An 18220-nucleotide genomic window follows, 5' to 3' on the forward strand; every position below is an offset into this window, starting at 1 on the left:
CATATAGCAGTTGTGAACCTTCTTGCCTGCTGCTTATAATTTTCATAATGGACATCATCCTTATGCACACAGTATTATTCCTTCCACATCATCCTTTTCTTATAACTCTCTTGCTTGATAAGATTACACATCAATTTCATTCCTGCTCTATTTATTTTTTGAACTCTGGGGGGGGGACACATAATGATATTTCACCATTTATTTATTTATTTTTTATTTTAAACACTGCCCATGATCGTCAATATCTTTCCCATCCAACAGTTGATACCATGGTGCAGAATCCAACATCCTCAGTTGATCACAATTTTCTGCTTTATAGCTCAGCATGTAACCTTTTCTGAATGAAATATTCATAAACTTACTCACTTCCAAAGTGAGTGCTGCATGTTCACTGTCAACAGGAGGCAGAAAAGTCATGCCTTTAACTGAAATCCCATCTGACACTATAATAAAATCTAGCACTCATTGATCTTGAGTTCCTTTTGTCACTTGCTGATTCAGGAAGTTGTCTCTCGACCACTCAATTATGCTACGCAATCAGTGTGGATAATTAAAGGCCTCCATTATGATTACTCTTTTTTCACACCCATCATCTTTATTTGGTGATGCATTTCTTTGCCACTAGCAACTGATCCACTAGGTCTGTTACAACTGAATATACAAGCTCAACTACAATGTAGTTGAGCTTGTTTATTTTGGGAAAAAAAAAATTTATTTTTGCTTTTTATCAAAGAAAAGCCAAATGGAAATTTGTCCATTGCTCTGGAGTTGAAACATGATTAATATTCATTTTTGCTGCTATGTTCAGCCAATTCAGGGTAATTTACAAATAGTCACAGTTTAAAATTTTACATTTCAGCAATGTAAAATAAACAGCAATAGGAGATATATTAAAGATTCATACTTATTTTATAACTGAAGTATGTGTGTGTGGCTATAAAATATGTCTTGATCTGTTTACTTTGCAATGCCTACCTGAAGACTTTTTGGCTCTTCTGTGATAATTATTCACCGACCACAGTTACTAATTCTCCGATAGGATTGCTTTGGTATTGAATGAGAGTCTTTGTCCTCTTAAGATTTCTGCCTGATCTCTGTTGCGAATAAATAGTTCAAAACTGCAGTCAGGCCAACAAAACTTTAATCAAAAACAAATGTATGGTAATTGTGGTGAAGATTTTCAATAAGTTGGTTAGGGTTCACATACAGAAATAGGTTGACAGAGAATCTCTACTTTGCAATGAACGGTATAAGTTTACTAAGGAAAGGTCGCACAGTTATTTTGCAACTTGATCATATTCTATAATAATGTTACCATTGAGATAGACAAGGGGAATGGATACACCATAATACTTTTGGATTTTACTAAATCTTTTGACAGAATACAGTATGGAAGATGGTTGCATTAATTGGGGAATATGGTTTGGATTATAGAATATCAGTGTGGATAAGAGGATGGCTGACTGACAGATATCAAAAAGTAGTATACAGGGGATGTGAATCTGCAAGATGTAAGGTAATTAATGGTGTAACAATGGACCAAGGATCCGTTCTTGGTCCATTGTTATTCAAAATGTACATCAATGATATTGGTAAGGATTTGATAGACAACATAAAGCCATTTGCTGATGATGCAAAGATAGTAGGGTAATCAGGAATGCTGCTGATATGCAGTATTTGCAGAATGATTTGAATAGGCTGGAATTGTGGGCATGGGAAAATGGATGTCAATTCAATGTCAGTAAATTTTAAGTCATTCACTTTGGTGTGATTAGATCACCTATGTCATATTATGTTGGTGGGATTATGCTAGAAGAAACTGATGAGGCTAGGGATCTTGGAGTGTTAGTAGATAGCAAGTTGAAGTTCAGGAGCCATGTAGCAAAGATTGCAAATACAACTCAAGAGATAATTGCAACACTGAAACAAAATTTCACATGTAAAGATAGATGTCATTTTGCCTCTTTACAAGGCCTTGATAAGACCTCTCTTGGACTATTGTGCACAGGTCTGGTGTCCTGATTTCCATTGTGATTCTGATACAGTGGTGAGAGTGCAAATCAGAATTGTGGAATACTGATTATGAAGACTGAGAATTTGGAGTGCAGACAGCAAACAGGAGAAGGAGGGGTGATATGATTGAGGTTTTCAAACTTCTGAAAGGGTCATACAGGATTTCAGTTGATGGAATTTTTTATTTTATGGAAGGTGGGTAAAGAACAGGAGGTCATCCTTGGAAGCTGAAAATGAATGTCACTAAGAAAGGGGGTAAGGCTAGATATTTCTCTCATAAGGTGGTGCATGATTGGAATGGATTACCATTGGATGCTGTGTGTGCAAGCAGTGTGAATGAATTCAAGAATAAGTATGATAGTTGGTGCATATATATATATATTACTACACACACAGTTATGAAATAAGGATGTTTCTTTTTATTTTCATGTTTTTAGGTGAGTTATTACACATTTTTCAATCTTTCTTCATTCTGCAATTTGGCTGAAATATACTCTCATTAAAATTTATCAACTTTTAATGTTTTCAATCCAAAACATATGCTTATAAAATTGCAAATAAATTTTTAATTCAGTATGCTTTGGTCAAATATCAAACCCAAATATTCATTATTGATTTATTTATCCAAATCATGGTTTGTTACATCACCAGAATCAACTTCACAAGTTGGTTGAGTGGATAGCACCTTAGCTTTCAAACCAGGGTTTGAATTGCACTCTGGGTATGGACACTGATGAATGTCTTTAAGTGGTAGCTGAATTTCATTAGCCAGCGTGAGACCAGTATCCTACTTTGCAGATGCCTGAAGTTTCTTGTGTTTCCTATGTAGCTGGATTTCTGGATTACCTAACCCTTAACCTGTTACCATTAACATGTTACCAGTGTACTGTTTTTATAGTCTTTCCATGTTTGGGATTAATATACAAAAATCACTGCACGTGATGAAATTTATCACTACCTTGAGTGTTTTCTTGTGTCAGAGAGACTTGTTCTATCTCTATTCCTTGTTATTCTTTTTGCATGTGAGGATATGCAGTTATCCTTCTTTCCTGCCTTATATTTTTTACATTAATTTATACTTTTTTCATATAATTTGCTGTAAAATTTAAATGTAATGAAGTGTTTTGGAAACAACTTATGAATCTGTTAGTTTTTTTTTTAATGAGATGAAATTATTTTGCACAGCTACAGTATTTTATCTTCAATATTTCAAAAGATTACTTTTAAAAAATTATTTTTACAGATATTTAATTTCTTTCACATGCTAATTGACAGTTTATCTTAGTCCTAGCAATGAGTATAGTTTGTTTTACACTGTTTATAAGGACTAGCATACCATAACCATGAAAGTTGTGTTGGATGGTGGAAGCACATGGTAAAATGTCTACCAACGAGTGATGCTAATTTTGTTCAACATTAGAGGCTTATTTTGTTCTCTAGTCTTGAATGAGATCATATTCATGCTTCATATTTAATCATGAATATGATATTCATATTCATGCTTAAATATGAAGATCATCACTAAAGAAAAAGCTGTTTAGTTGAGCTATAAGATTTTTCACTCTTATGTAAAGCAGTTTAATAAGCAGAAACAGAACTAATATTACCATGCTCACAAGACATCTTTGCTTGAATGAAAAAAGGCAGGTTATGTTAAATTAAATCTAGTGAGACTTTGCTAACAGCAGCTGATCTGATTACTAAATCTGACGGATTTAGTATTTTCAGGTAGGATAGAGTAGACAAGATGTGTGGGGGGGGTAGGTTACTGTTGATGATAGCAGATAAATTGCAGCTAACCAAATTAAGAGTCAGTTTGGCAGATAGCAGTTCTTTTGAGTCAATCTGGTGTTAGATCAAGACTAATAGGACAAAATATAAAATTGTTTGCTACTATAGGCCAGGGATGATGTGGAAGACGTGCTTCAGCAGATTAGTACAATGAGTGCAAGTCGAGTAATTGTTATGGGGGACTTTAACTTCCGAGATATAGATTGGAAGGAGGAACAATCACATGGCAGGAAAGAAATGGAATTTATACACTTACTGAGAGAGAATTACTTGAAGCATAATATGACTGAGGGGACTTGGGGTTTGAGAGCATTGGGTCTTATTATAAGGTCAGAAGACCTGTCCATAATTAACATGGTTACATTGCCTCCAGTTGGAGGTGATAATGTGATCTTGTCTTGGTAGGTAGCAAAATGTGAAAATTCCAGTTAAGAAAGGGATGTATGTGAAACTACAAGACATGTGATTATGATACACTTAGGAGGCAGCTTGAAGAAGTACCATCTTGAAGTTCTGCAAGAGAAGGATGTTCACAATGCATGGGGGATAGTCGAGGAATATCTTGAGGAAGTAATATCACAATGTATATCCAAGATCAGGAGGGTAAATTGAGTTGGATGGATGAGTAGTATCATTAAGCATATGCAGCAAAAAAAGAAAATGAAGGTATATAAAGGAGAAAGCGATCAGCATGGTAAGGAAGGCAAAATCAGATTATGAGTAGAAATCAGCTTAAGAGGCGAACGGAAGTCCAAGGAGTTTTTTCATTATGTGGCAAGTAGGAGGAAGAACGACTATGGAAGGATGAGTGCAGATGGTAGAGTTAACAGTGGCCAACGAAATTGTTGAGCTACTGAATGATCATTTTGCAAGTGTATATCATTCAAGTAGATATTGCTATGACAGAAGTGACAAGGACTGATGTGAGAACAGAAGTTGATGAATTTGGAAGTACTTAGGATATTGTAGAATCTGAATGCAAATACAGCTGTGGGATTGGATGGGATATTGACTCGCATTTTATGAGCATGTGCAGGGGAACTGGTAATGTCTTTTGACTAGTTTTTTTAATTTAAGTCTCATCTCTAGCAGAGTTCCAAGAGAGTGGAAGGAGGATAAAATAATTCCTTTGCATAAAGGAGAGTCTAAGTCTATAGTAGCAAATTATAGACCAATCAGTATTTCAGGAGTGGTGGTTGAAGTACTGGAAAAGTTGGTAAAAAAGAGAATTCAGGTATCAGCAGATAAGATTGTGATACTCTCTGAGATGCAGCATGGCTTTAATTTGTACATAAGTGATATAGGAAATAATTTGAAGGGAGATATTTAGTTGTTTACTGATGATGATGCAAAGTTGGGTAGAGTAATAGTTAATCAAGGTGATATGTAGCGAGCTTGCAGGATGATGTGAATAAGCTGATAGTATGGGCAAAATATAATGGATGTCAATCTAATATGGAAAAGTGTAAAGCTGTTCATTTTGGGTATAAAGATTACAAGCTGTGTACCACATTGAGGGAACTGCACCCAAGGAAATTGAAGCCAAGGGTTTTGGGTTAGTAGTAGATGGACGGTTGAAGTTTAGAGTATGTATTGCTAAAGTAACCAGGGTACGTCACAGGATTACTTGGTTATTGAAGCACACACTAACAAGCAGAGATAAAAGTTATCATGCCTCTTTATAAAGCCTTAATATAGTCACATCTGGATTACTGTGCTCAGGTCTGATCACCTGGGTTTCTTGGGGATGAGGAAGTGGTGGAGGGGATCCATAGATAAGTGACCAAGATGGTTAGTAGTCTGTGGAATGCTCCTTAGAAGGTTGGATTGAAGATTTGTAGGTTGCAAAAGTTGGTTGATAGACAAAAAAAAAAGGGGAGGGGGATATGGTAGAAACATGTAAGTTACTATAAATAATTTTATAGGATTAATACAAAAGAAATGTTTCAGCACTTGGTTAGAGGTCACAAAACAAGAGTTCTACTCTGGAAGTTGGGTTAAGAGTGTGGTTATCAACAGCATGAAGACTAGATTTTTTGCTTGGAGAGTGATGAGTGAATGGAATAATAATAATAAATGATGGGTAATATATGTAAGAAATTCCTTTTTTTTTTATATATACTAATTAACTACTGATTTTGGTCTTGTTTCAAGAGTAATTACTAGACAACTATTCGAAGTTCTTTGGAAAAAAAGAATATTGTAATAATGTAGTGGACTGTGCCTCTTGTAATAATGTGTAGTGGTCTGCATCATTTGTAATAATTAAGACTGAGCCATTTTGTTATATTATATACATTCTGTTCTCAATATGTTTTTCCACTACCCTGCTTTAACCCTGCCTTTCCTTTGTTTTCTCTTTACTCAATATTCAGGAATAGTCAACTGCCTTAACTATCGCTTATTGCCATATATGTATTTCTGCTATATCTTATTTCTCACGCTCTATAGTCTAACAAATTTATTTGTTTAACAATTGTGCCAGTTAGACACTATTGAATGTGAGATTATAAGATCTTAAACTAAAGTGGTGATGGACCCAGGTAGAAGACTTGGAAACCACAATGCTTATCTTCAGATTTTTGACAGCAAACTCCATTGTGATGGTGGACTCATGTAAGAGAAGGCTTAGAAAATCATAAGACAAAATTTCTTTTCACTGACTTGCCTTATATAGGCCTGGACCTCTGTTGTGTGCATGCACACGTCTCTCGAAAATAGTCACGTATTGACCTTGGACACGCTGACGTCATTCTTCGTGTGTCTTTGGAATTCTCTATCCATGGGAATTGTCACATATTGGCCTCTGGACATGATGATGTCATCTTTCCACATCTTTGGAAATTTCCATCTATGGCATCTCTCAGAATTCTTCACTAATCTTAGCATTAGACTTACTGATTTAACATTACTGATATAATAGCCTTACATGACGATATCATGTGCCACATTATTTTTACAGAGGTTTGATACAATATTACATAAAAGATTATTTCAGTCAAAAAATTAGCATTACTTTAAGTACATTCTCCTAAACAAAAAAAAAACACATTTAAAACAAATATGATAAGTTATGAAGTCACATATCAAATGAGATTTTACAATATGTCATATTATCCATTCCTTCTATTATGAAATTTGCTGATATTATTAAAAAAATTGAGGCAGTTGTAGGTGTCCTCCCACAATGAGCCTTCGGAATCCTTGGAGGTTTCAGGAATAATAATAATAATAAAAGAAAAACCAAAAATAAGGAATTAAATGAATTACATTATGATTTTAGGAAATTAACTTACTTCACTATTCTTTTGTCTTGAACTTAATTTATGCTTTTTTTTTTTTTAAGTTTAAATCTTCAAAAAATGTCAAATATTTCTTGCACATTCCTTTTTACATGCATAACCTTGTATATATTTCTGTAGAATGAAATGATGAGCTTAAAATTAGACAATGAAAGGTTACAAAGGCTTGTGTCATCTAAATCACTAACTTCTTCTCAGAGTTCTATACCTTTAAGAAATAGCATAGAAAGTTTAGAGAAAAGATTAAGTGCATCAGAAAATTCTAATCCTTCCACTGTAGGTAAGTAGAATTTTCTTGCTATTTTAATATTTGTATAGATTTAATATCAACTGTGGAGTTATTGCTGCTGTTTATTTTGCTTCTTCACTTCCCTCTCTCCTGCAGCTCATTTCCAAAATAGAATGAAACGTATTTCAAAAATAATGATTATATACTTGTAAATACTGAGGTGGGGGGGGGGGGGGGGAGTGAATCATATTATGACCAACATGATAAGTTTACAATTGAAACAAAAGTTTAGTATCATGTAATTGAACAAGTAGAATAAACTAAGTGTCTAACTAATGAAGTTAGGTGCAAAAGCAAAGGCAAAAATAAAGCAGACATTTAAGTTTAAGGAAATATAAAATATTTTTTCTGCAACTTTCCAACCTTGTTGAATGAGTAGATAGTGCTAATACACTTCAAACAGTCCCACTGCAGGCATGGATGTTTATGAATGCCTTTAGATCAGTGGTTCTTAACCTTTTTGAAATCACAGAATGCTTTTGATTATAAGAAAAATTTGGGGAACACCAAAAGCATTAGGGTCATAAAACTAACAATAAAAATATGCATGGACTTGCCTTTTATAAAAATGGAACTTATTTTAATGCAATACTTGAGCTTGTCGGCTTTTGCAGATTTCAGCAATATCAAGTCTAATGTGTGATATAGTTACACTCATCTCTTTGTCTATATTAGTAAGTCTTTCATGCTTAAGTTATATTGAGAAATATAAAAACTAATATTGAGAAACTGAGCACGAACAAATATGATGTTGAAAACTGTAACAAAATTTTCAGTGCTTTTTGTGGAGAGCTGGGTATTCAGCTTGGACAAAAATACAAAATTCCTCAAGAATTATTTCAGAGAATTTCATTTTTAGAGTTCGATCCATTGACAAGGTAACTAATTGTTCTTCTTCTTCTCGTAACGAAAATTCGCAACTCGATGTATTAACTGTGCCAAATGGATTTCGTATCCAGTCATAATTGCGTGTATTTAAGGAAGGAAAGTAACTTGAAATCTTTTCTTCCAATATTGTTAAGTGTTATGTTATAACGGAAATAATCTCAACATTTTTATTATGCAGCAAAGGAAACATATCTACTTATTTTTTTCTGATATGTAGTATTTCCAAAGAGATACTTTTTTCTTGAAAAGCTGACAATTTGTCTGTGGATGTCAAAATATTTTAATTTTTCCCTTGGATACTTGTATTAACGCTATTTAAGTAATTAAAAATATTGGCTAAATATGCCATTTTTGCACACCAAATATCATTTTGAAGACATTTTACACTTATAAAATTCGGAATAGCAGTTTACCTATGCATAACAATCTTATTTCAGTGTGCAAAAGCAAAGATTCGTACTTGGCTTCCATAGATATGCAAATTTTTTTTAAAAGGCATGCTTTTAAAGGTCTTGACTTGATGTAATTTACCATATTTACAACTTATTCTAGTACAGGTTTTAATATTGCCGGTAATGTTTTTGAAACTAGAGATTCTCTGTGCAAAAAACAGTGCATAGATATAGATATAATATTTGGGTTTATTTTCTTGGCAAGGGTAACAAATCCTTTAATAGAGCCTACCATTGACCTATAAAAGATATTCTATTGGTTTATAAGTCAACACGCATATCAGTCTTTGGTTGTTAGGATTAGAGTAGCCAATTACACTCAGACTGTGTCATGTGACATCTTTCACCAGCGGAACACTTGTAACCAGTTCACGGAACACAAGTGTTCAGGGGAACACCAGTTAAGAACCACTGCTTTAGATGATTGGTACATTTCCAATAAGCAGGGTGGTGGTTCAGCATTGTGGAACCACCGCCTCGCTTATTGGATGCCTGAAATGGCTTAAAAAGTCTTGTTTAGTCTCTTGAATAGAATTTCTGTATTATTTATCTATCTGTTGTGATTTGCAGATGACATAGTCATTATTGAACAAGATGAAAATAAACTAGAAAGAACAGTGCTGAAGCTAAATGAAGAAATGTCAATGGACAAGAGCTGGAAGAGGCTAGAGACTTCATACCTAGGCAGCAACATGACACATGATTTAGACTGTAAAAATATTTACTAATCATTAACTTTTCTTGTTCCTTATCTGTTCTTCATTTGAATTTATGCACCTCTTTGTTAGAACATGGTGTTTAATGACTAGTTTTTGCCCAGAATAAAAATCCATTAAATACTTGCCATGATTTGCTTTGCTTTTTTGTATAAATTTTCCCAAAACATTTCTGTGTTTAGATTTCCAACAAGAATCATCTCACCTCATAAGCATCTGTGAAATTATTCTTTTCTTTTATTCCAGGCTTTACTTTATATCTTAGCAACTGTCTATTCTGTAATTTTTTAAAATTTATTATACCGCTAAGCACTCATCACAGAAGTATACTCTACACCACATAATCCACCATCTGCACTACTTAATCCTTGATCTACACAATACACTATCTGCTTCACACTAACAGTATTTTTTTCTGTTAATTGCATGTGTGCCCTGGCCAGTTTTGCTGTATGCAGGATGAAAATTCCCCATTTTCCAGAGGGGGAACCCTGCTACCTCTATATGAGATCTGCTAATCCTTCAATTGAACATGCCATGTAAAGGTTTCTCTTGTCATGATTAGAATCAAACTTTAGTCTTTTGTAATTGAAAGTCGCGAATGATATCCTGTCATTGAGCTGCTCTGTGGAAGCATTTAAAACATAAATCACAGACCCATCCCACAAAATAGGCACATTCAGAGTTGTGCCCCTAAGCATTCCCTAAATATTGTTGGCTTCCTGTAGAAGAAAGCACTTAGGGTGATTAATGACCAAAATCTCAACTTACTCCATTCTCTTTTCTTGCAAATGTTCAGTTTCTACTAAGAGTACATTCATTTTTTACAAACACTTCAATGGGCAACTCTTCATCAGAATTAGCTTTGATAATTCATCAGCCCTTCTAATATTGTTAAGCCACATGTAGTACCTATTATAGTTTATCCAACTTACATTTTGTTTCTTCTGCTTAGAAAATAGGCTTCTCCCCTGTTGACCTCCTGTCTAGGATGTGAAAAACCTTTATCAGGGCTGTTCAGTTGAAGGTGAGTCAACTGGTCTCATATGGAGGTGACAGTGTTTTTCCTCTTGGAAACTATGGTTTTTCATCCTGCAAAACAGGCCAATTAGCCAGAAGAACACACACACTATTTCCAGACACCAGCCTCATAGTCTCAGTGGCTTTGGCCTTAAATCCAAAACAAACAGCATGATTTTCAGCTTTTCCAATCTAATATTAACAATTTCCTGCCTACTATTAGTAGTAGGCAGTAACACCTAGGAATGACTTATTTGAATTTGCAGTATGTATATGGTCAGGTAAACTTAGTACTAAACTAGCTTTTGCTATTATTTAATTAATACTTTATCAGTATTTTGGCAACATTACATTGCCATCTTCAAAAGGAACTTACAATAAAGACAATAAATTAAAGTTTAATTTAATGTATATTCTATTGTACGTTTGTAATTTCCTTAAGTTATTTAGCAAGCATGTATAACCAATGTTTAAGCCTTTCTACGAGAAGATGCTTCATCAGATTTGTTTGTTAAAAATACATTTAAAAAAAAATTTTTTTTTAATGCATTTAGAAAGAAGGATATTGTTGCAACATTCTTTATTGCAGTTAAAATTGTTGCTCAATACATACAAATCAAGCATGACAAAAAAGGCATTCTCTTAAGCAGTAATAATTAGTAGTATAAAAGTTCAGATAATCTTTTGGAATTTTGTCCCAGACCAATAGCTTTTTTTTTTTTTTTTTTCATATCAAATGTTTTGGTTGCTATTAAAGTTATCATTTACATAATCATTTTGTCAAATGTGATTTGCACATTAATAATTCCTTATTTGTAAATAGTGTAATTTTTTTTTGTTTCATTTGAAGATATATACATAAATGATGCTGCTGCTACCGCTGATAGAGATGGGAAGATGGTTACAATATCGGTGTTTCTTGGTTGTCATGGAGACTATAATATATACATGACACACTCCAAAGTAAGTCAAGTTTTTTTAACTGTGAGATGTAAAAACATCATTTTGATATTTTTCAGGATAACAGACTTTTTAATATGGATAAAAAGTAAATAATAAATCCAGGATTTATTTTAGACAGATTCTTCTTTATAGTTAGAAATTGAAAGTTCTTAGAAACAGTCCAGTAAATTTTGCATTACAGAATAATTTTTGGAATGCAAAATTTATTGGATTGTTTCATATAAAAGTATCGTGAAATAAAAATATAAAATAAATATAAAGAGTATCGTGAGAGGGGTTATGAAATATATAAAACTCAGGCCAGAAAATTAATGAGCATTGTGAGAAAAGCTAAAACGGAGTACGAAAAGAAATTGGCCATGCAAGCTAAAGGCAATCCAAAAGAATTTTATCATTATGCCGCAAGCAAAAGAAAGAAAGAATGAATGTGGAAAAATAACTTTATTGAATGCAGATGGTACATGAGTGTCGGAAGCTAAGGAGATTGTTCAGTTAATGAGTGCTCACTTTACTAAGATATATCAGCCAGGTGTATGTAGTATGGTGCACAGTGCTATTGCTACGTTGGATGAAGAGTTAGAGGTTCATGAAAATGAGGTTGAAGAGCTTTTGCATAACCTGGATAAGAATTTGTCAATAGGGACGGATGGAATATCTGCCCGTGTTCAGCTGAATTGACTAGGCCTTTCACACATTTGTATAACTTGAGTCTTAGCTCAGGAATGATAACACAGGAATGGAAGGAATGTAATATAGTTCCATTGCACAAGGGTGGTACAAAAACTGATGCGTCTAACTACCAACCTATTAGTATTTCTGGTGTGGCAGTGATGATTTTAGAGAAGTTAGTAAGAATGCGCATACAGAAATGGGTAGACAAACATGCTATGCTCTGCAGGGAACAGCATGGGTTTACTAAAGGAAGATCATGTTTTAGCAATTTACTCATATTTTATAACAATGTTATGGCTGAGTTGGATAAAGGACATGGATACACTATGATAATGTTGGATTTTTCTAAGGCATTTGATAGGATATCACATGATAGGCTGTTGCGCAAACTGGAGAATATGGGATTGAAACATAATCTATTGACTTGGATCAGGGGATGGTTAACAGACAGATATCAAAAAGTGGTATACAATGGGTGTGAATCTGCCAGATTTAAGGTAACTAGTGGTGTACCTCAGGGTTCAGTCCTTGGGCCATTATTGTTCAATCTATACATTAATGACTTCAAGAAGGGTCTATCATCTGATTGGCAATTGTTTGCTGATGATGCGAAGATAGGCAGAGCAATCAGGGATGCTACTGATATTCAGCAATTACAAAATGATTTGAATAGACCAGAAATCTGGGCAAACGAAAATTACTGTCAGTTTAATGTTAGTAAGTGTAAAGTTATGCACTTTGTTGTGATTAGAGATCCAGCAGCATATTATATTAGCGGGGTTATGCTACAAGAAACCGAAGAGACAAGGGATATTGGTGGGTAAGAATTTAAAGTTCAAAGGTCACATAGCAAAAGTTGCAAATAAAACTCAGAGGATAATTTCTATGCTGAAGCGAACCTTGACATGTAAGGATAAGGAAGTAATTTTGCCTCTTTATAAGGCTTTGATAAGACCACACTTGAATTACTGTGCACAGATTTGGTCTCCTGGGTTTCAAGGGGATAAAAAAGCTGTGAAAATTGTGCAAAGAAGAGTTACAAAGATTATATCCGGATTATGGGATTTAGATTATGAGGACAGATTGCAAGCATGTGGATTACAGACTCCGGTTAACAGGAGAAAGAGGGTTGATATGATAGAGATCTATAAACTTTTGAATGGGTGTTATAGCATTTCAAATGATGAAATTTTTTGTTATATGGAAGCAGGGAGAGAACACGGGGCATCCATGGAATTTAAGGTTGTTCTCAGTCAAGAAAGGGGTAAGAGCTAGGTTTTTCTCTCAGAGAGCAGTGAGTGAGTGGAATAATTTGCCACTTAGGGGTAGTGAGTGCATCTAGTGTAAATGAATTTAAGGGAAGGTATGATAGCTGGGTTGGGTAATTTACAGCCTTCCTCGATGAGTCCTTGACTCCCTGGAGGTCTCAGATAAAAAAGGAAATACTTATATCAAAAGGGAAAAAAAAATCTGTGAAGAGTAAATCAGCAGGACCACTAGTTATCTTAGTAGGTTTCAGAATGAATGGAAAGGCTACACATTTTCCCTGATATTTTTTATGTTAGGTTAATTATCATCACTGTAGCATGCTTAATTACATTGATAATTGATACATACATACGTGTGTGTGTGTGTGTGTGTGTGTGTGTGTGTGTGTGTGTGTGTGTGTGTGTGTGTGTGTGTGTGTGTGTGTGTGTGTGTGAAAGCAATAAAAAGCATTTTCTAAGTCCTGTTATTACTTATATTTCATATTATATTATAGCATATTGCAGAAATTGTTCATCTTTGCTAAATTACACAAAGAAAAATTAGAGTAAATTTAGTTGGCAGGTAGTATATTAATTAGTATAGCATAGTATTAGGACTAGTCTGCAGTTTTTATTTTCCATGGCATTGGCAGGAAATCTGAGGGTGGGGGGAAAGGGGATGAAGACAGGTAATTCTGAAGAAATAAAATTGGAGGAGAAAGATTTGACTGTATGTGATAATTGTTATGTGAGGTTTTTTTTATATCATCCTTGCACACAAGAAATCCCAAGATCTGCAATGTGGCAGTGCAGCATGCGCAAGAAGGTAGAAAGAAAGATGAAAGGAATGTGTTTCTTGAAGAGCTGGGGGTTGTAATCATTGGGGAAGACTGTTCCAAAGAACAGAGGTATATGGAATAAAGGAGGACAATGTGAAGGTGGTTCGTTAAGTTCAACTATGCTTGGGCATTGACTAACAACTGTTCAGTGTTTATATGCAATTAGACGAAACTGGAGTTAGTACCTAGTAAAGTGAATGAAATAGTATCCATGGAAATACTTACAGAAAAGATATAATTCAGCAAAGAGCTTATATGGGAAAGTGACTGGATGGAGTTGGGGGGGGGGGGACATCTGTTAAGTGAATAGTTCTCTTCTGAATATAATTGCATTCTGATGGATGTTTTAGGTGACCTACTTCAAATTTAAGAAGATATTGAGATTTATAAAGCATTAGGAGTTGAATAGAAGTATTATTCAGAATGAAAATCAAGCTTTTTGTGGACTCAAGAGACTGTGGATATGTGTTTGTCAGGGTATGCTAGATGTGAAAGTTAACCCAAGAAAGAAAAACTGATCCTGGTTAGCAAGTAGAATATTATCAAAAGTGAGGAAGAGTGAAGCATGGTGTTTCTTCTGGAAATAAAACAGGATTGCATTTTGGCAGCATTAAAATTCACCACATTTGATAATGGCAAGAAGATTGGTGTGTTAAGGGCAGAATTTGAAGTCTAAATCATCAGAGCACTACGAGGTTTTATAAATGAAAAAGAGGAATGAAGAGTACTGTACTGTAATCACAAAGCTGTGTATAGGATTGGATGTCAGAATGAGAAAAAATTATTGATGAATAGGAGAAAGAGTGTATGCGAACGCTCTGGGTACTTCAGCATTGATTGAAAAATCGGATGAAACCATTCATAGCTCACAGTAACGGGAGAGAAAATGGGCAATTCACTTACAAAAGGTAGGAGGAAGACCATAAGATGGCATCTTGGTAAGATGCCATCTTATTGTCAACCTGACATACTCATTTCAGTGCCTCTGAAATATCAACGACTGCTTGAATTTCTGCAAACTTTTCATGGTCATGTGAATTACGATGATGTTAAAGTAAGATTTAAAAGAGGTAAACCGTGAGTAGACATATCGATACAAAATAAATAATGGAAAAAAAACTCGCGTAGAAAGATTATTTAATAGTATAATTTTCGCCTGTGTGTCACAGGCATCTTCAGTACATTAAGCTCAAAATTAAACACTAACTGAGAATTCCAAAAAGCGCCACCTAAGTAGCTGGTGTAAGATAACTAAAAAGGTCAATAACTTTCCTAAAAATAATAATAATAATAAATAAAAAAAAATAAATAAAAAAATAAATAAATAAAAAAAATGTAAAAAAAATTAATACAATAAAAAGTTAGGAAAGATTAGCTGATTAGGAAAGATTATTATTATTTTTTTTTAGGAAAGTTATTGACCTTTTTAGTTATCTTACACCAGCTACTTAGGTGGCGCTTTTTGGAATTGTCAGTTAGTGTTTAATTTTGAGCTTAATGTACTGAAGATGCCTGTGACACACAGGTGAAAATTATACTATTAAATAATCTTTCTACGTGAGTTTTTTTTTCCGTTATTTATTTTGTATCGTTAAAGTAAGATTTATATTTAAGCACTGCCTAGAAAAAACAGAGTTAAACAAGTGCAGAGGATAAGTACATATGGAATAACACTGTGCACTGATTGCAAGCTTTGGAAGTCACTGAAAGTTATTCAGAAACTAAAGTTATCCATCACTTTAGTTCAAGGATATCACTTATGTAGAAATTTGTTTCACTTGAGAAAATTTCTTGGAATTAAGAGAACTGGATGAGTATCTAGAGTAGTGATTCTCAACCACTGTGCCGCGAGATTTTTTAAGTGTGCTGCCACTGTGAATACCCATACATAAGCGGCGTCAGACAAGTAGTTCAATCAGTTCTACCTTCCTAGTGGGGACTGGCTCAACCAATGCGCATGGCTATTATAGTTCTGGCTACTGGCTAACAAAGTTACATATTAGTTTAGTCTACTAGTCGCCCGCTTGATGTGTGCATATGGTTAGTTACAACTTATATATTCGTTTTCGTACATGCAATACCACAATATTGTGTAGTCAAACTTAATTAAAATAGATTCAAAGGCAATATACAATATGTTTTTAATAATTTTTTGACAAAATTATTTTTATTTTCAATGAACCCTCTAAAATGGATAAATGGATAAAAAAAAAAAGAAAGCTTAACTACGATAATGATGATGCTTGCGATCATGCTAACGAGCCCAGTACAAGTAAAGATGTTTCCTCCGCCAAAAAATGTAATGCTCATCGTAAGTATAATGATGATTTAAAATTCGGATTTACATCTACAATGGAAAATGATAAAACTGTTCCCGAGTGTGTGGTATGTGGTTGTAAATTATCAAACAGTGCCATGGTTCCGAGCAAGCTCCAATGTCACCTGCTCACTAATCATCCTTCATTAGCATCAAAAGACAAAGCCTACTTTCAAAATTCATTATCTGCAAGATCCAAACAATTAAAGATTTTTAAAAGCAAATTAGTGTCTGAAAAAGCTCAGACAGCTTCTTATGAAGTGGCTGAATTAATTGCTCTCAAATTAAAATCTTATAATTTGGCTGAAGAAATTATATTACCTGCTTGTCGTAAAATTGTAAAAAGGATGATCAGTGAAACAGCAGAAATTGATGTTTGTAAAATACCACTTTCAAATGACACAATTCATCGCAGAATTATAGACTTGTCCCGAAATATTGAAGAAAATACTGCTAAAACTCTTGCAAATTCAAATTTTGCTTTACAAATCGACGAAACAACTGATATTAAGGGAAAAGCACACTTAATTGCATTCGTTCGATTCATTCACGAAAATGATATAATTAATCAATTTTATGTTGTCGTGAATTATCTGATTTCACAACAGGAAAACATATTTTCGATGAAATTAATTCTTATTTACAAGAAATTAAAATTTTGTGGAATTTGTGTATTGGCATTTGTACAGATGATGCTCTGGCTATGACAAGATCTATGAAAGGATTTGTAGCATATGTAAGAGAACATAATGCAGATATATTAGTTACCCATTGTTTTTTGCATCAGGAAACACTCATTACAAAACAATTACCATCAGAATTGAAAGTAGTGCTGGAACAATGTGTTAAAATGATTAATTATATAAAATCAAGACCATTAAAAAGTCGCCTGTTTAGTCAATTATGCCAGGCTATGGAGTCTAAATACGAATCATTGTTACTACACGTGGAAGTCAGGTGGTTATCCAGACGGAAAGTTTTGTCGCGCATGCTTGAATTAAAAAACGAGATAAAGATATTTTTTGAACAAGATAATGATGATTTTGTTGGTTTGTTGGATGACAAAATATGGTGTGCTAAGCTGGCTTACTTATCTGATATTTTTTGTTATTTTTAATAACATAAATACGAGTTTGCAAGGACCGAAAGAAAATATTTTAAACTCAACCGATAAATTGTTGGGATTTCAAAAAAAAATTACTTTATGGAAGAATAAAGCACAAGAAGGTAGTTCAGAAAAGTTTGAGTCAGTTCCAAAAGATTGTTATAAAATAATTCATAAAATAGTTATTGATCATTTGACAATACTAGAGCAAAAAATTGTTCATTACTTTCCAAATTTAGAAATAAAAAAATTTGATTGGATTCGGAATCCATTTGTGATAAACGACACATCGGTGTATGAACTAACTTTGAAAGAAGAAGAACTGATTTCTGTGTGTAATAACTGAGATTTAATTTCAAAACATTCAGAAGAATCAATTCGTTCTGGATTAATCTTAGATATGATTATCCAACAATATCACAAAAAGCTTTAAGTGTGTTATTACAATTTTCCACATCTTATTTGTGCGAATTCGGATTTTCGGCTTTGACCGATATAAAAACAAAAAAAAGATTCAGACATCTGGATCACGAAATGGAGTAGCATCATCATTTATACGCCTAAATATAAATGAAGTTATCAAAAAAAAAACATGCTCAAATTTCG

The 18220-nt window shown here is 33.8% G+C and overlaps 1 protein-coding gene across 1 annotated transcript in view; it reads left to right on the plus strand.

The window, feature by feature from the left end:
• The window catches only part of LOC150099051 (neuron navigator 2-like), a 636174-nt gene that overhangs the window by 494124 nt on the left and 123830 nt on the right, over nucleotides 1-18220 (plus strand). The window contains exons 23-24 of the mRNA XM_090405801.1: nucleotides 7227-7386; nucleotides 11322-11434. Coding sequence (XP_090261927.1) covers nucleotides 7227-7386; nucleotides 11322-11434 — 273 coding nt within the window. The remainder of the gene's footprint in view (nucleotides 1-7226; nucleotides 7387-11321; nucleotides 11435-18220) is intronic.

The sequence above is a fragment of the Typopeltis vanoorti genome, chromosome 15, assembly GCF_054136105.1.
Source record: "Typopeltis vanoorti isolate ZY-2024b chromosome 15, IOZ_Tvanoo_1.0, whole genome shotgun sequence".
NCBI classification, from domain to species: Eukaryota; Metazoa; Arthropoda; class Arachnida; order Uropygi; family Thelyphonidae; genus Typopeltis; species Typopeltis vanoorti.